Source organism: Colletotrichum fioriniae (assembly GCF_027942845.1).
Source record: "Colletotrichum fioriniae strain IMI 355084 chromosome Unknown scaffold_1, whole genome shotgun sequence".
Taxonomy (NCBI): Eukaryota; Fungi; Ascomycota; class Sordariomycetes; order Glomerellales; family Glomerellaceae; genus Colletotrichum; species Colletotrichum fioriniae.
The window spans coordinates 6,903,389-6,917,139 of record NW_027076837.1 but is presented as its reverse complement, the minus strand read 5'-3'; the positions used below and the strand labels follow the sequence as shown (position 1 = coordinate 6,917,139).

Sequence of the window (13,751 nt, the reverse complement as noted above, 5' to 3'; positions counted from 1 at the left end):
AGTAGTGGGACTCATATCCATTAGAAACCTCACTCCCGGACCACCATGAGTTGTGTTACACACAAAAGTTCTCAAGTATGCAGGTGTTTTGTTGTCGTTCTATGTGACTTTGGGTGCGAGGTTGTCCACAATACCGATCCGACTACTGAAGAGTCTCTTCTCACATTCGTGAGAGAGGTGCTGTGGTGGGGCAAATTACTGATACTATTACTATAGATCTCTGCACTGCTGGCCCCTTCATCATACGATGGCTCAATTAGGCCTCATCATTTGACCTAAGGCAATTAGGCATGTCCCAAAGCCCGCCAGCGAACTTTCCGTCATATAGATACCCAGGATTCGAAGCATGGAAGGCAGAAGGAATATCTTAATTCCCTTCTACAGGAAGGTACACCTCAGGCCTTTATGGCTAATTTGACCACTAGCCTGCTGCAGGTCGAACGTTTCCAGTCACAACCCTGCCTCGTTCGTCGATCTCAAGTTGAGTTGAGTTGCAGAAGTACGATCACACCTACAGACCACGAGGATACTTCTCGTTCAATAAGCTAGAGCGATGGCAGGTTTCGACTTCAATATCAACATGCGAGTGGTGGTTACCGTCGCTGGTGCTCCAGCCCCGGAACGAAATGACGCGACAGCAGAGAGCCTCGAAAATAACGCCCCTTTCAGCTGCAGCAAAATCATCGCTGTCAAGGAGGGAGCGAAATTTTCGATTCTGGCCTCTCCTGGCTCAGGAATTTGTCAAATTCTGGCCAAGGACGAGGGGCTGATGGTGCTGATCCATCTTGACGACACTGAGGTTCTTCGGCGGTTGTATACGAAGACCATGATCGATGCCCGGTCATCGCGCCGATTCCCCATGGAGTTCTTTGGAGTTACGGGAGTGGACAGTGGAGGCCGACAGGTCTTACAGCCCTTCAAGTTTGCCACGGCTGGGAAAGATGGCAGCGCGATTCGAGGTACCATTCGCGTTGATTTATATATCGTCAAGCTACTTGGTTCGCCGGAGAGGATGCGACTCGACGACATGACTGCATCCGGATCATCAGCTCAGATCAAACAGTAAGTCACAAGCAAGGCCTTGTCATATATGCCAAAGAACGTTTAATAACAGCGGAATCCAGCTTGGGACCTGGGAAGAAAGTCAAGAAACCCTTGGCGGCGGACACATACGACGTGAAGCGGCTCAACTACGAGCGTCCTATCGCCCGGTTCAACTTCAGATATGGTCCAAGAAGTCTGTCAATTCCTTAATCGATTTGAACTTTTCCCCAAGACTGACTTTATCCAGGAAATTTGCCCGTATACAGACCCAAGGACAACAATGAGAGCAGTCGCGGTGAGGGCTTGATCAGCATGTCCAAGAATCCAGCTCTTTCAAAGCAGGGGCCAGGCGGAATCAGAGGCGCTGCCGCCAAGAACCCCTCCTCTTCATTGCCTGCGAAACTTCGTGGTCTGCCGGTAGCCCCTGCACAGACACAGACAACCACGGGTACAAAATCTGCCTCGACTACTACTGCCTTACCCGGCAAGGGAGACAAGCTCGACCCTCAGCTGAACAGACGAGTTATTCCCATCCGACCCAAGCTTCCACAGCCCGCCGCGGAGGAGCAGAAGCTTCGGAGAGAGATACCGCATGACGAAGCCGTCTTGATTCAAGAGACCCAGTCGAAAGACGCTCAACTCGACAGAAAGAGGTCTGCCGCGGTGGCTTTCGGCAACGACTCACCTTCTAGACCCAAGAAGTTTCTCGCTACTTCTACATACTGAGAGTTTGAGGCCACGGCTTGGATGAGAGACGGTATCCGAGGTGAGGTGGAAGTTCTTCGGCATCAAAGCGGGAAAGGAGCAGTCAAAATGAGGGATCAATGTCGACGAGCGAGCTCCTACAAGCCTTTCGCTCAGTGAGGAAGAGAGGCCCAGTTAGATAAGTCGGCTATGTTAATAACTCATGGGATCTTGCTGAAGGAAGCAAGGTTGACTTTGAAGGGCGAAGTAGGTGGATCTCGTGTGCATGGTCGGCATAAGTAGCAATGAATACGAGCTGTTGCCACCCATTTTGACGCTTCCTGTGGTTAAACCTTGTGCAATGGGCGTAAACTGAAGTTAAACTGTGGCGTGATGAGAAATCAGAAGTCATGCGTCTGCTTTGCTTCGGTGACGGCTACGTCCAGTAATGTAATCCGGCAGTACCGGACTGGCAAGAAGCCTCATAAGGGAGGCTTTTGTAGCGTATTGAAATTCCTTGGTAGCCTATGTGCTCTCGGGCTCAAAGCCGTTACATCAATTATGATGAACTACGTTTAGGGATTGTCATTGAGGTATGTGGTCTGCTTATACATCTTCTTCGAGGCGCGTCTTCTGCTTATCCCGTCATTCTGGCTAAAGGTAGTGGTAGCAAGGTGTCCATTCATACGCTTACGAATGACCGAGCGAACGGTGAGGTATAATTTGAAGAAAATGCTTTCCCTCGTTGTTCTGTGTCTATCACAGCAAATACGACCTGATTCTTCTCTCGCCCCTTTTTAATATGTATCGTCGAAAGACCCTCCGCATCACTGGCCCACATGGCCTTCTCTCATCAAGTCTGAAAGAGATACCTGTCACAATCCCTTCAATCGTCGCTGAGATCGATTATTCCATCTGCGTCAACCTTGTAGATCTTGCGTGGGCGAGAGTTGGTCTCCTCGTCCGCTTCGCGCTTCACACCGGTTCCAGGCTCTCTCTTGACGTGGGGCTGATGAAACTGTCAGTTTGACATAACCTTAGGTAGGGAATCACTTACTTCCAGCTGCTCCAAACGCTCTTGGGCAAGTCTCATGATATCAGCTAGCGGCAAGTTTGCCACGGTCTGGGGCGGGGGTGGAGGAGAGGGCTCAGGAGAGGGGTCCGAAGAAGAATCTCGAGGAATGATGCCATCGATTTGAAGAGAAGTCTTAGGCTTGTATCGGAAAAAGAATCGAGCGATTCGCTGGGATCCGTCCCTGGCCTTAAATTTTCTCTTCGTTTTCGTTGCGCCGGTTTTGATTCCTTCAATGAAGCTTATCACCACACAGTTAGCAGCATTATCGGATGATGGTATTGGGCTCCTTACGATGTGCTGTGTGATATGCTTCTGCCTTTGAGTGCCATCTCAGAGACAGCCCCTAGGTTCTCTACTTTCCTTGCTTGTGCTGAGGTTCTGGGCTCCCAGCCTTCAAGCTTGACGCGGAACACAGCCACTTCAATAATGCCGAGGTGTTCCGGAACGGTTTGATTTCCTGATAGCTCCTCGTTGTCCCCTTCGACTACGTCATCAAAGTCAGCGGCTCAAGATCGATGAAAAGAGATGGCGAGGAAAAACCTGTTCTGATGGACGCAAATTTGAAGTGCCTTTTAATCTTCTTGCCAGGTGTAGTATACTTGTCACCAAACTTGTCGGTGGTTGAGACGATGGTCTGGTTGACCAGTGAATCAGGTCCACGGTAAGATGTGGTGATGTACTGGCCGTCAATGTGAAGATGTAACGCAAGCCAGTTCTTGCCATTGATCCAAGACCGGCGGTTCCGAATTTCTTGGTGGATAGAAAAGCCGGCATCGACCTGGCTTTCAATGACTTTGGAGATCGTATGAGTTGCCGAGCCCCGAGATGACGCGGATTTCGGGGGATCTGGATCGTCGTACTCGATGCAGTCTTCCTCAGATCCGTTGATACGGATGGAAACCTTGATCTCTGGGAGGCCATCAATCACCGCCATGATGACTCCGAGTCGTGTTGACAGGATTGCGTTAGGAGAGCGAGCACGGCCTCTGGAGTGTAGCGAGCCGCATACAGATCCTGAAGACTTCCGATTAGTCTGGGCGCCTGTTTGATGGATGAGTAGTGTTGAGTGAAGGAGGAGGGTGATAGAAATTAAGAGAGTATGATGGACGAGGAGGGCAGAAGGAAGGAGGAGGGTAGAAGGAAGGAAGAGGGTAGAAGGAAGGAAGAGGGTAGAAGGAAGGAAGAGGGTAGAAGGAAGGAAGAGGGTAGAAGGAAGGAAGAGGGTAGAAGGAAGGAGGAGGGTGGAAATACGGGGCAAGGGTCTAGTCCATCAGACGGAAGGTGCCTTGGAGGGCAAGAAGCAAACCCGCTGGAGCAATAGGCACACCAGCGAGACAATGCCAGTATCAGCACCTCAAGGCGGCCAAATTCGACCGTAATCCATCATAGCTAGGTGCCGCGCGGATTCAATCTTCCGTGACTCAAAAAAGGAGTCTCCCAAACATAATCATGACAATGGCGTAGTCGTTTTGCAAGATCATACATCTAGAGGACGACCAAGTGAGCCATAGACACCATCCTCGCCTCAGGTTCTTCGCATGAGCCGAAATCCTTCGCCTCGTCAGTGAACAAGTGAAGGTAAAACAAGAACAGCACACGACCAAATAGTCAAGGCGTGTGTTCACTACATACCGGCGTGCATCCATGAATAATCGCAAATCTGCATAATACACTAAAGCCCGTCTGGATACATCAAAAATGAATTCACCACCGTTATGGCTACATGTCTTGGCGGACATGCTAGGATTCGAACTCGTAGCCTGACGTCGAGTAGGCTGTGGGCTTTTTTTCTTATTGGATCCCTATCCTCTCCACCACCCAGCCAGTTTGACCTGACCTACCAACATAGACGGGCACCTGCTGGCTGGTGACAGGAAGGGGCTTGACGGGGTCTATATGGGCTTCTCGCATGCTCTAGACGGTCTTGACTCCCTGGCCAGTCCCAGCGATCTTTGGTAAGGTACCTACCTTACCGCAAGGCCTTGGCCATGTAATGCTCGACCAATCTCTTGATTTCTCCCATCTTGTCATCTCTGTTACTCTTTCACCCCAAGTGCTGGTATTGAAGAGGACAAAATATGTTATCCGGGGAGCCCTGCTCGCCGCACAATACCTGAAGCATCACTTTACTGCTTTTCGGCCTCGACACGTTATAATAGGGGTAAAACTCTGCTCTCAAAGTGATTATGATAGTGGTAACAATAGCAACAGTAAGAGCAATAATAGGAGTAACAGTAGGAGCAATAGCAGCAGTGGTAGGAGTAGGAGCAGTACCTAATGAAAATGGGAGAAATAGAGGTAAGGTAATGAGCGGCAAGCTGGGTATCGTGTCACCCAGTTGGAGCTTTCTTGGATGATGGGCCGGTGGCTTGCCCGAGTCCACTCTTGGCCGTTGGTGCAGCGGGATCTACCCGCCCGCGTGCCCCGGAGTTATTTAGCGAGCTTTGATACCCCGAGCAGACTATAGCCCATATAGTTCATCAATGGAGGAACGCGGGAAGGACCCGTTTACTAACTGTAAAGACGTCGATTTTTCTTTCCGTCCTTACACTAGAGCAACTCGAGGCGGGCGGTTTGTCTCGGCCAGCAGTATTTCGTAGGCATTTACGAAGCTTTGGCGAATGAACATGTATCGGGAAAATGCCAGCTCCTTCACTTACAGTTGGCAGCATGCTACCCCACTTCTGCCTGAACAATGAAGAACAGCCAATCAGGCAGCGAGCGCACATCAATGTAAGGCAACCCCCACCCAATAATTGCCTTTTCAGTCGTGTTCGCACCTTCTTCCTCCCCATCTTCATGTGGGTCTAAACGACTCATTCCAAATTGACTTCATTCCACTTTTCTCTCATCATCGTACATACGCCTTACCTTAAACCAACGACAAAACCACTCGGACCACCACCTTCTTCTCTGTCGGCGGGTCATTCAAGTGGACTGGTGAGACTCTGACGCAAGATGGCTGTCATCGACGAGCTCAAGGGTGTGAAAGTCACCGTCCAAGTCAACGGCCAGGAAGCCGTTGAGTACGACGACCCGGATGGCTTGGAGAACGATGTTAACCGCAAGCACGCAACCCACCGTACCTTCAACTACATCGAGTCCAAGGACGATACCTGCTTCACCGTAACGTACGAGGTTAATAACATGCACCGGTGGGAAAGCCCGAAAAGCGCCTTCTCACTCTACTTATATGTCGACGGCAAGCGCATGGATAGTGTCGTTTGCGAGGCGAGTCGCTTCTACCCATTCGATCCATCTTACAAATGGAGCACAGTTGTTGAGGGTTCTCGAGAAAGCTCAAGGGACCCCTCTTTTGATCGTCTGAGCAAATTCAAGTTCTCCCAAGTCACTACTGGTAAAGTTGTCACATCTTGGCGGTGCCATTAGTATGTGTTTCGAGTATTGACATGCATCTCAGTTGACGATGCCACCAAGGAGCGCGTCGAGGGAGACTCTAAGAAGGCCAAGTCCCTCGGCGTCATCGAGGTCTTTGTCTATCCCTTGACCATCACAGGGCCTTCGTACTCGTCAGGCCACGAGCACTACCGTGACAATCAGAATTCCAGTTTTAACATTGCGGAAAAGGCGCTCAAGGGCCGCGCAGTCTCTCACGGTACCTCGTGAGTTGCATTCTCTCGCCATGTGACAATTCTGCCTGTGCTCACATGCTTCATAGCCTCACTGACGGTGGATTTGTTTCCAAGAGGAAGTCAGTGTGCGCAGAATATCTCAACGGCGGTAATCCTATCGCGTGCTTCATGTTTAAATACCGTTCCAGAGGTACGATGCGATCAGCAAGTCATCTCTCTGCTTACTTAGCTCACACTTTCTCAGATGCATTGCAAAAGGAGCTCATCATTCCTCGGTCTCCAAGCCCCGAGGCCATTGACGAGCTTTCTGAGGCCGATATTAGACGGTTAGCTGCGGAGCGTCTAGACGAGATTAACGTATGTTGCAACCTTACCGCTTCATAGAGAACCCAAGACTCACTTGTCACAGAATGGACGTCGATCTGGCACCGTCAAGCAAGAGAGAAAGGGTCCTATCATTAAACGCGAGTTTGCCGAGATCTACGATCTCACCGAGGAGCCTGCCAAACGCGAATGGAAGAAGATCAAGATCGACGCCAACAGAGAGGCTATTGACCTCACCGACGACTAGGCCTATGAGTTTCTTGAATGTACCTCCTTGGTACTTGTTCTTCGCCAGTCCGCAGAGAACGACGTCACGAGCCCGACCCTCAATTTTCGGCGCAACTTTGCTTTCGGGGCCAAACAGCGTATTTCGGTTTTTATTAAGTAAAGCTCAAGGGACCTTATGATTTTCTTAATGGCAGTCAGGGAGCATGGGAGTATCTTCAGACTGGAGAGTTGAGAATGCCAGTCTCGCCATGGTTATAATGCGAGCAGCTTATTGTGTCTATGATCAGGAGTTCAGGGGCGAAGCGCCATTTTATACCCTCTTATTGCACTTTATCCCACCCCTCGATAGGTAGTCAGTTCTGAAAGGGGAAATCAAACGCAAATTTGCTCGTTTGAAACATCAAAATGAGAATTGATTGCTTTTCCAGTCTGCCAAAATCCTTCTTCTGCCTCTGTGCCCGTGACATACAAACATTTCTAACCATTTCCCCCTTATTCCATGACTACATCTTCATCTTCCTGAACATCCATGCTTTCTTGTTTTGCTGCAGTCTTCTCCGCCTTGAGTATTCTTACCGCCGCATCCGCGGCTTTAACCTTGACCTCATCTCTAGAAATCCCACCGTCAACCTCGACAACGCACCGCTCGCCAACCATAACCTTGCACGAGAACCGCTTCTCGCCATCGTCAACATCTTGCACGTCCAAAACGTACGTCACAGTCTTATTGTCCGCCAAATGACCCAACTCTTCCTTGGGATGCAACACGTGCACGCCATCTCTTAATATGCGATCAAGGTACGCCAAAATGCCGAACCGTTCCACGACACTAGCGCAGACGTCCAGGTCTCCAGAGTCGATGTAGACGGCACCGAGGAGGGACTCAAAGATGTCAGAGTAGAACTTGCGCAGCTGCATGCGCGCCATGAGGGCCCAAGGGTACGTCGTGCCGCGCTCCATCGCCTCGACCATCTCGTCCCTGAGCGCGGCGTGCCGCTTCGTGACGTTGAGCTGCTCGAGGCCGATGGCGGGGGACTGGTGGCGCATGAACTTCCATAGGGGCAGCGCGAAGCGCGCGTGTTGCAGCTCGGGCTTCTTGTTGCTGCTGCCGCTGCTGCCAGCTGTGATGATTACCTCGTCCTGGCTGACTGCTTGTTCCAGAGCTAGGAAGCCGAGGAAGTCGCCGTTGACCATTGCTGTCTTGAGGAGATGCATCGTCTGATGTGGGAGAGGGGGGTCGATAGAGAAGAGGCGGTTGACGATGATGTAGTCGAGGACGGAGTCGCCGATGAACTCGAGACGTTCCAGGCAGCCCAAGGTGTTGCCGAGGCTGAAAGAGGCGTGGGTCATGGACTGGATCAGTAGAGACTTCTTTTTAAACTCGTAGCCTATGAGCTGCTCTAAGGGCTGGAGGGTAGAAAGGAGTTCCACGTCAGGGGGAGCGACGTCGTACAAGGCCTGTCTGCAGTCGTCCAGGGTCTTCCACTTGATTTGCTGGAGGAAGATGGACATGCATTTTAGCGCTTTCGGGAGACCGCCGTCAATCATCGAGGCCCCGATAAGTGCTTCGACGATATCTGCGAGCGTCTTGGTGGAGATCTTCCTCGTGGAAGGCTCCTCACCGTGCTGGAGTACATCCTCCACGTAAATTGGGCGCCACTTCTGTCCCGTGAAGGGCTTGGTGAGGATGAATTTATCGAGGCCGTGCTTAATGGCCGCCTTGCAGAGGGTCGAGTTTGCAACGATGGCGTCTTTCTTGAACGACAAGAGCCGTTCTGGCCAGTCCGGGTCTGGTCTCGTGTTAACTCTGGAATTCGGGCACAGCCTGTTAGATTACTGGAGGTGGACTTACTCAGAGCGGCCACATTGATTGTGGCGGAGAACTTGAGAATAGAGTCGCCTAGAAACTCGATGCGTTCGTAGTTTGTAGGTTCACACGCGCTTCCCGCGCTGATGGCTGTGACCACCAGAGACGGGTCAGAGATGGCGAGTGGTCTCAGCACGCCCATAGATAGCTCTCGTGCCACCAGGTAGGTCTCGATACGGTGCAAGATTGATGGTATAAGCACACCGAACTGGGCATACTTGGCAGGGATGTTGTCCACCTTTGCCCACGACATCGGGTAGACTCGATTATATGGCTTGATTGTTGCTGGACCGTGACTGGGGTCGCTCTGTGGCCGATGAAGGAAGTCCGACCTACGGGACCACTTCTTGAGAGCCAGGTAAGGTTCATCCTCTGGTGCCTTTTCGAATTCGTAGAACATCTTCTGTACAGTTTCGGGTGCCGGCTTACGGGGGATGACATTGTCGTATAGATATGGGGAACCAGTCTGGTCGCGTATGAAACAGGTCAGATCGTAGTCTGACATCGCCCCTGGGACGAAACCTTTGACGCCGATTTGATCGACGGACATGTCTCCAGCATCAACTGCACTGAACCTTACGATCTGCTGGAGATCCGCCGAAACCCAGCGGTGACCGTAAGGCAGCGCAAGAAGTACAGCTGTGTCATCATTGCCGGTCAACTCATCAATGGGAAGCTGATGTCCAAACTCAATTGACCAGGTGACGTTATAGTCCAGATGGATGGGTATCGTCTGCAACCCAGGGACCCATACGGGAATTACCATGTCGTACTCTCCCTGGACAACCCCTTCCGAATCCTTGAGCATGATCCGAGTTGCCCTTAGATTGTCACCAACTTTCCAGGCCTTGGCGACTCCAATCCAGGCATTGAGTAGACCGTTGACCTGCAGGATGGCAGCTCTTTTGTCTATTCCGGGCACGAAGTCCTCTGGCTTGAAGGGCAGCAAGTTGTCGTTCACAAGTCCAGCCTTGTATAGGTTGCGATAGGCTTGGAACGCAGCGTCTTTTGTAGCATTTTGCTCTGATTTCCAAGTCAAGTGACTCTCGGTGCTGCGGACCGAGGCTGGTAAATAGCTCGGCAGGTGAACGGTGGCCCGCAAGTCTGGCGCGCCATTTGTGTTCGTCTTGTCGATGATGTAATCTGGCCGCCAGTCGATGAACTCTCCCGGGGATAGTATTCGGCAAATGTGGTCGAGGTGCTGCTTTGCGTTATCGAGATCCAAAACAGCCCCAGTTTGTTCGATCTTGAAGATCATCTCCTTTGGTTCCTCAGCCTGCTCGATCTCTTGGAGATGTTCAAGTTCTCTCTCTTGTTCTTCGTACTGGGCTTTCATCTCTGCCTCCAGGGTCTCCCACTCTCTCCTCAACGGATTCGAGCTATCAAGTAGCATGAGAAGCTTGGACTGCTTTTTCCGGGCCCGCCCGCGACGTTGGATGAACGACTTGAGATTCGGCGGGGTATCGAAACAGACAACCAAGTTGCAGGCCGGCACATCAATGCCTTCTTCGAGTACACTGGTAGCAACCAACAGGTTGGTTCTCCCGGATCGGAACTGGTGTAGTGACCGCTGATCCTCCACGCGAGAAAGGTCCCATATATCTTTCTTCTTCGCTTGGAACTGTGACGTGCCCATCATGGCCCCGATTCGATATCGCTCTCGCAGCAGGTCATGCGATGTCAGCACATGGCATAGAACTGCAACAGTTGCTCTTTCTCTCGCGAATATGATGCCAATGGTGTCAGACTTATCCTGTAGTAATTGTTCAATGACAACGAACACCTTATTCGACAGAACAGCACGGCTGATGGCCTCTTTCGATGGGCACTGGCAATCGACTTGACTGAGAACGTTGATGAGGTATTGTTTCTCTTCATCCTTCCAAGTGTCAAGCCAGACACTTTGAGCCCTGACTGCGGCTCTGAATCTTGAGATCACCTCCCAGATATAATACTCTGCAGCCCAGGGTCCAAGTTCGTTGAATATCTGATTCGCTTGGCGGCCAAAGGAAGTCATTTGGTTCTGGATGTACGTGTCGTGACTTTTGAGAACCGCAATGAGTTCACGCTGACTGCGATCTGTTCCCTCCGCTTGTAAGTGTCGAATGAAGGGATCTTCCGAGATATCGAGAGATTGTATAGCCATCCTCAAACTTCGCAAGCTGTTGGGAATATCGTATTCGTTTCGATTTTGAAAGATTGCGGATGCCAGCTCTGGCTTGTTAACAGCAGCAAGAAGGTCGTCTCGGTGCATCGTCGGGCTCTTGCAAACAGCGTCGAGCGTGGCTTCGAGGGTGTTGATGCTTTCGACTTTGGAACCGAAAGTCGGGCTTGCTGTAAGACCTAGGATATGTGGAGTAGGGCGGCCTTTTCGTTGTTCTTCATGGTAGAAGAGTGACATGATTTTGCTTCCTGGAGACTTCCCGACGCAGTTGTGAGCTAGTTCGTATCGATCAGCCTCTGCCACTTTCGGAATTTCTAAACCACAAACCTTCGTCAAAGACTATCAGCGATAGTCTGGAAATAGGCACGAATGCGTGCGACATCGCGTCCAAGAGGATTTGGTACGTCGACACAACTATGCGCACATTGAGAAGAACTGCATCCCAAACTTGCTGGTCGGACCATGAGTCCACATTATCGTCGCCACTGAGGAACTTTATCTGAACCTCTGGTATTTGGGTTTTGAGAACTTCAAACTGTTGGTTACAAAGCGATACCGTGGGAGCTAGAAACCAGACAATCTGTATAGTTAGCCTAGCAACAGAGATCCGCGGTGGTCTTAACGCACCTTTTCGGATGACGTTCTCTCTAATTCAGCTCTGATTCTCAAAACAGCTCTATAGAAGCCTCTATCAATATCACGAAATTACGCTTGCTCGTAAATATTCCACTTACACTTGTGTTTTGCCACTACCCGTGTCCATCTGTCAAGTGTTAATCAACCCATGGTATCTTTAGAACTGGATCCACAGGCTCGACGAGACTTACAGCAACGATAATGTTTTGCCGCATGCTCTCGGCAAGCATTTCGGACTGGTAGGCCCTCGCATTCATGATGACCGAGTTGCCTGAGGCTGGCTCAGCTAGAGGCGAAGAGGCCTCATTGCTCAGGAACAACTCCTCGGCGGCTGCTGAGAGTGCCTCCTGGTTATGAGGCCCAAGGACCGGCATATTGGGAGGTACATCATCTTGCACAGGATCTGCACCCTCGCCGGAAGATGATGGTGAATGGCTAGTCATTGTTTGTATGGTTCTAGCGTGGACCTGAGGACCCAGTCCTAGGGTCCTGACCACGGTCTTGGGAAGCGCGGTACTTCGGGAGAATCCAAGTAAGCCAAGAACAGGTACACCAACACGCTCAAAGTACCGGGGTACAATGACAAGACTCGCCAGGCAGTGGGGTGGTCGGTATGAGTCAAAAAAGGTGTGTAAGGTTAAATGACGCGGCTCAAAACGGAAAATAGGCCAAGAATTCGTGTGACGCGGGGACCAGGATTCATGGGGCTCGATGCACAGCACTCTGGGGCGTCTGCGGATACAACTTCCGTGTATTCGTACACGTAGAATTTGCCTAACGCGATGGGTGCGATGCATGCGTGACTCGGCGATAAGTGCCTGATTGCTGACTTGGATATGGCGATGATGCCGTAGCGGAGGCATAAAAGTTTCTGAGAGGTTGGGGTCCCTGCGAAGAATCACGTCGCAGTGGGTGCCTGGAGGGCGTTCGGGAACGTGTTGCCGTTTGTTTGCTTCTTTTCTCGTTGCACATGAGCAGAGAGGGAAAACGAGACCTCGAGGCAACACGTATCCGTGGCATACTATCCATATTTGCACTCGCAAGCCAACACGCACTGCAACAGGTCGGTTCTGTTGAGTTCAGGGACTCTGCAGGAGGCCGGCGGCCCACATCTGCGGAGGACGTATACCACTTCGCAACGCAGTTACGCATCGTCTGAAAAGAATCATCTCGGCGCTTGTATAGTGAACTTTTGAACGGAGACACAGGGATCAAGAAAAGGCGATGGAGCGAACGACAGCCTTGGGCTCCGGGAACCCCGTCCTAATCTCGAAAAGCCGAAGTCTTGCTTCGTATCACAGCTCCGATTTGCTTGATGGGCATAGTAAGACTCGGACGAAAGAAAGAGCGATCTGACATCGGCCCCCGCCCAATCAATTAGAACTCCCAACCAGAATGTGGAAGATCAGGTACCTATCTTGAATCTTCCGGTACCTTAATCCGTCGTGACGGATAATTGATTACTGGCCTGGAGTCCTGGACCAACAGCTGTCATTTAGGCTCGCTCATGCTCCGAGAGTTCCCACAGTCACCCGCATTCACCCCGGCTCGAATATAGGACTAACCCAACCGGGGCCGATGCCGAATTTGTCGGTCTTGATTCTCCGGAACCCGAGGCCTACATAGCCACCCGCCCGGACTCTGAACAAATCCAGCATTGTACACGCAGCTAGTTGACGCCTCCAGGAAAACGTGCGTCAGTACCTTGCCAGGCAAAGAACAGGAATATCTTTGCTTATGAAAGCAACGCGGCATCGGCTTCGGATCGTGAGCCAGGCCTTCACCTGAGAGCCTGCTTCCTTCCGGGGTTCTACATCGGACCATTCAAGGTATTACTCATCTAACTGGATTGCCAGTCTGTAGCTCTATTGGAGCCGACCTGGCTTGCAACCTCAATTCCAGTCTCTGGATGCTACCCTGCTCTTCAATTGAGAGCAATGTGGCGAAGTGCAGTAATAACTGGGTCATCCGGGCCTGCGTCTCCAATGCAATAGAGTCTTGTTTGAACTTTTGTTCGATTGTATTCACATGACGGTGAAAAAAATACATAGCCGCATGTTGCAGATCACCTCTTGATTCGTAGAAGTTCTAAAATTCGAAGGTTGTCCGTTGAAGTTTACTTTGACTTGCTTGGTT

At 51.0% G+C, this 13,751-nt stretch overlaps 4 protein-coding genes across 4 annotated transcripts; 2 read left to right on the top strand and 2 right to left on the bottom strand.

Annotated features, from left to right (window-relative positions):
* Window positions 1-553: 553 nt before the first annotated feature.
* N0V96_001789 (uncharacterized protein) lies at window positions 554-1,770 on the top strand (the record flags this gene model as incomplete). The annotated part of the gene is made up of 3 exons (XM_053193012.2): window positions 554-1,062; window positions 1,125-1,237; window positions 1,292-1,770. 3 exons carry the CDS (start codon window positions 554-556, stop codon window positions 1,768-1,770), a joined length of 1,101 nt encoding a protein of 366 aa, XP_053049543.2.
* Window positions 1,771-2,614: 844 nt separating this feature from the next.
* N0V96_001788 (uncharacterized protein) lies at window positions 2,615-3,737 on the bottom strand (the record flags this gene model as incomplete). The annotated part of the gene is made up of 4 exons (XM_065756317.1): window positions 2,615-2,737; window positions 2,786-2,851; window positions 3,160-3,287; window positions 3,344-3,737. The coding sequence occupies 4 exons, from the start codon at window positions 3,735-3,737 to the stop codon at window positions 2,615-2,617; spliced, it is 711 nt and encodes a 236-aa protein (XP_065615557.1).
* Window positions 3,738-5,761: 2,024 nt separating this feature from the next.
* Window positions 5,762-6,967, top strand: N0V96_001787 (uncharacterized protein; the record flags this gene model as incomplete). The annotated part of the gene is made up of 5 exons (XM_065756316.1): window positions 5,762-6,161; window positions 6,225-6,426; window positions 6,483-6,586; window positions 6,641-6,753; window positions 6,806-6,967. The coding sequence occupies 5 exons, from the start codon at window positions 5,762-5,764 to the stop codon at window positions 6,965-6,967; spliced, it is 981 nt and encodes a 326-aa protein (XP_065615556.1).
* Window positions 6,968-7,440: 473 nt separating this feature from the next.
* On the bottom strand, window positions 7,441-11,989 carry DCL2 (Dicer-like protein 2; the record flags this gene model as incomplete). The annotated part of the gene is made up of 5 exons (XM_065756315.1): window positions 7,441-8,738; window positions 8,801-11,158; window positions 11,307-11,332; window positions 11,714-11,742; window positions 11,807-11,989. 5 exons carry the CDS (start codon window positions 11,987-11,989, stop codon window positions 7,441-7,443), a joined length of 3,894 nt encoding a protein of 1,297 aa, XP_065615555.1.
* Window positions 11,990-13,751: the final 1,762 nt, after the last annotated feature.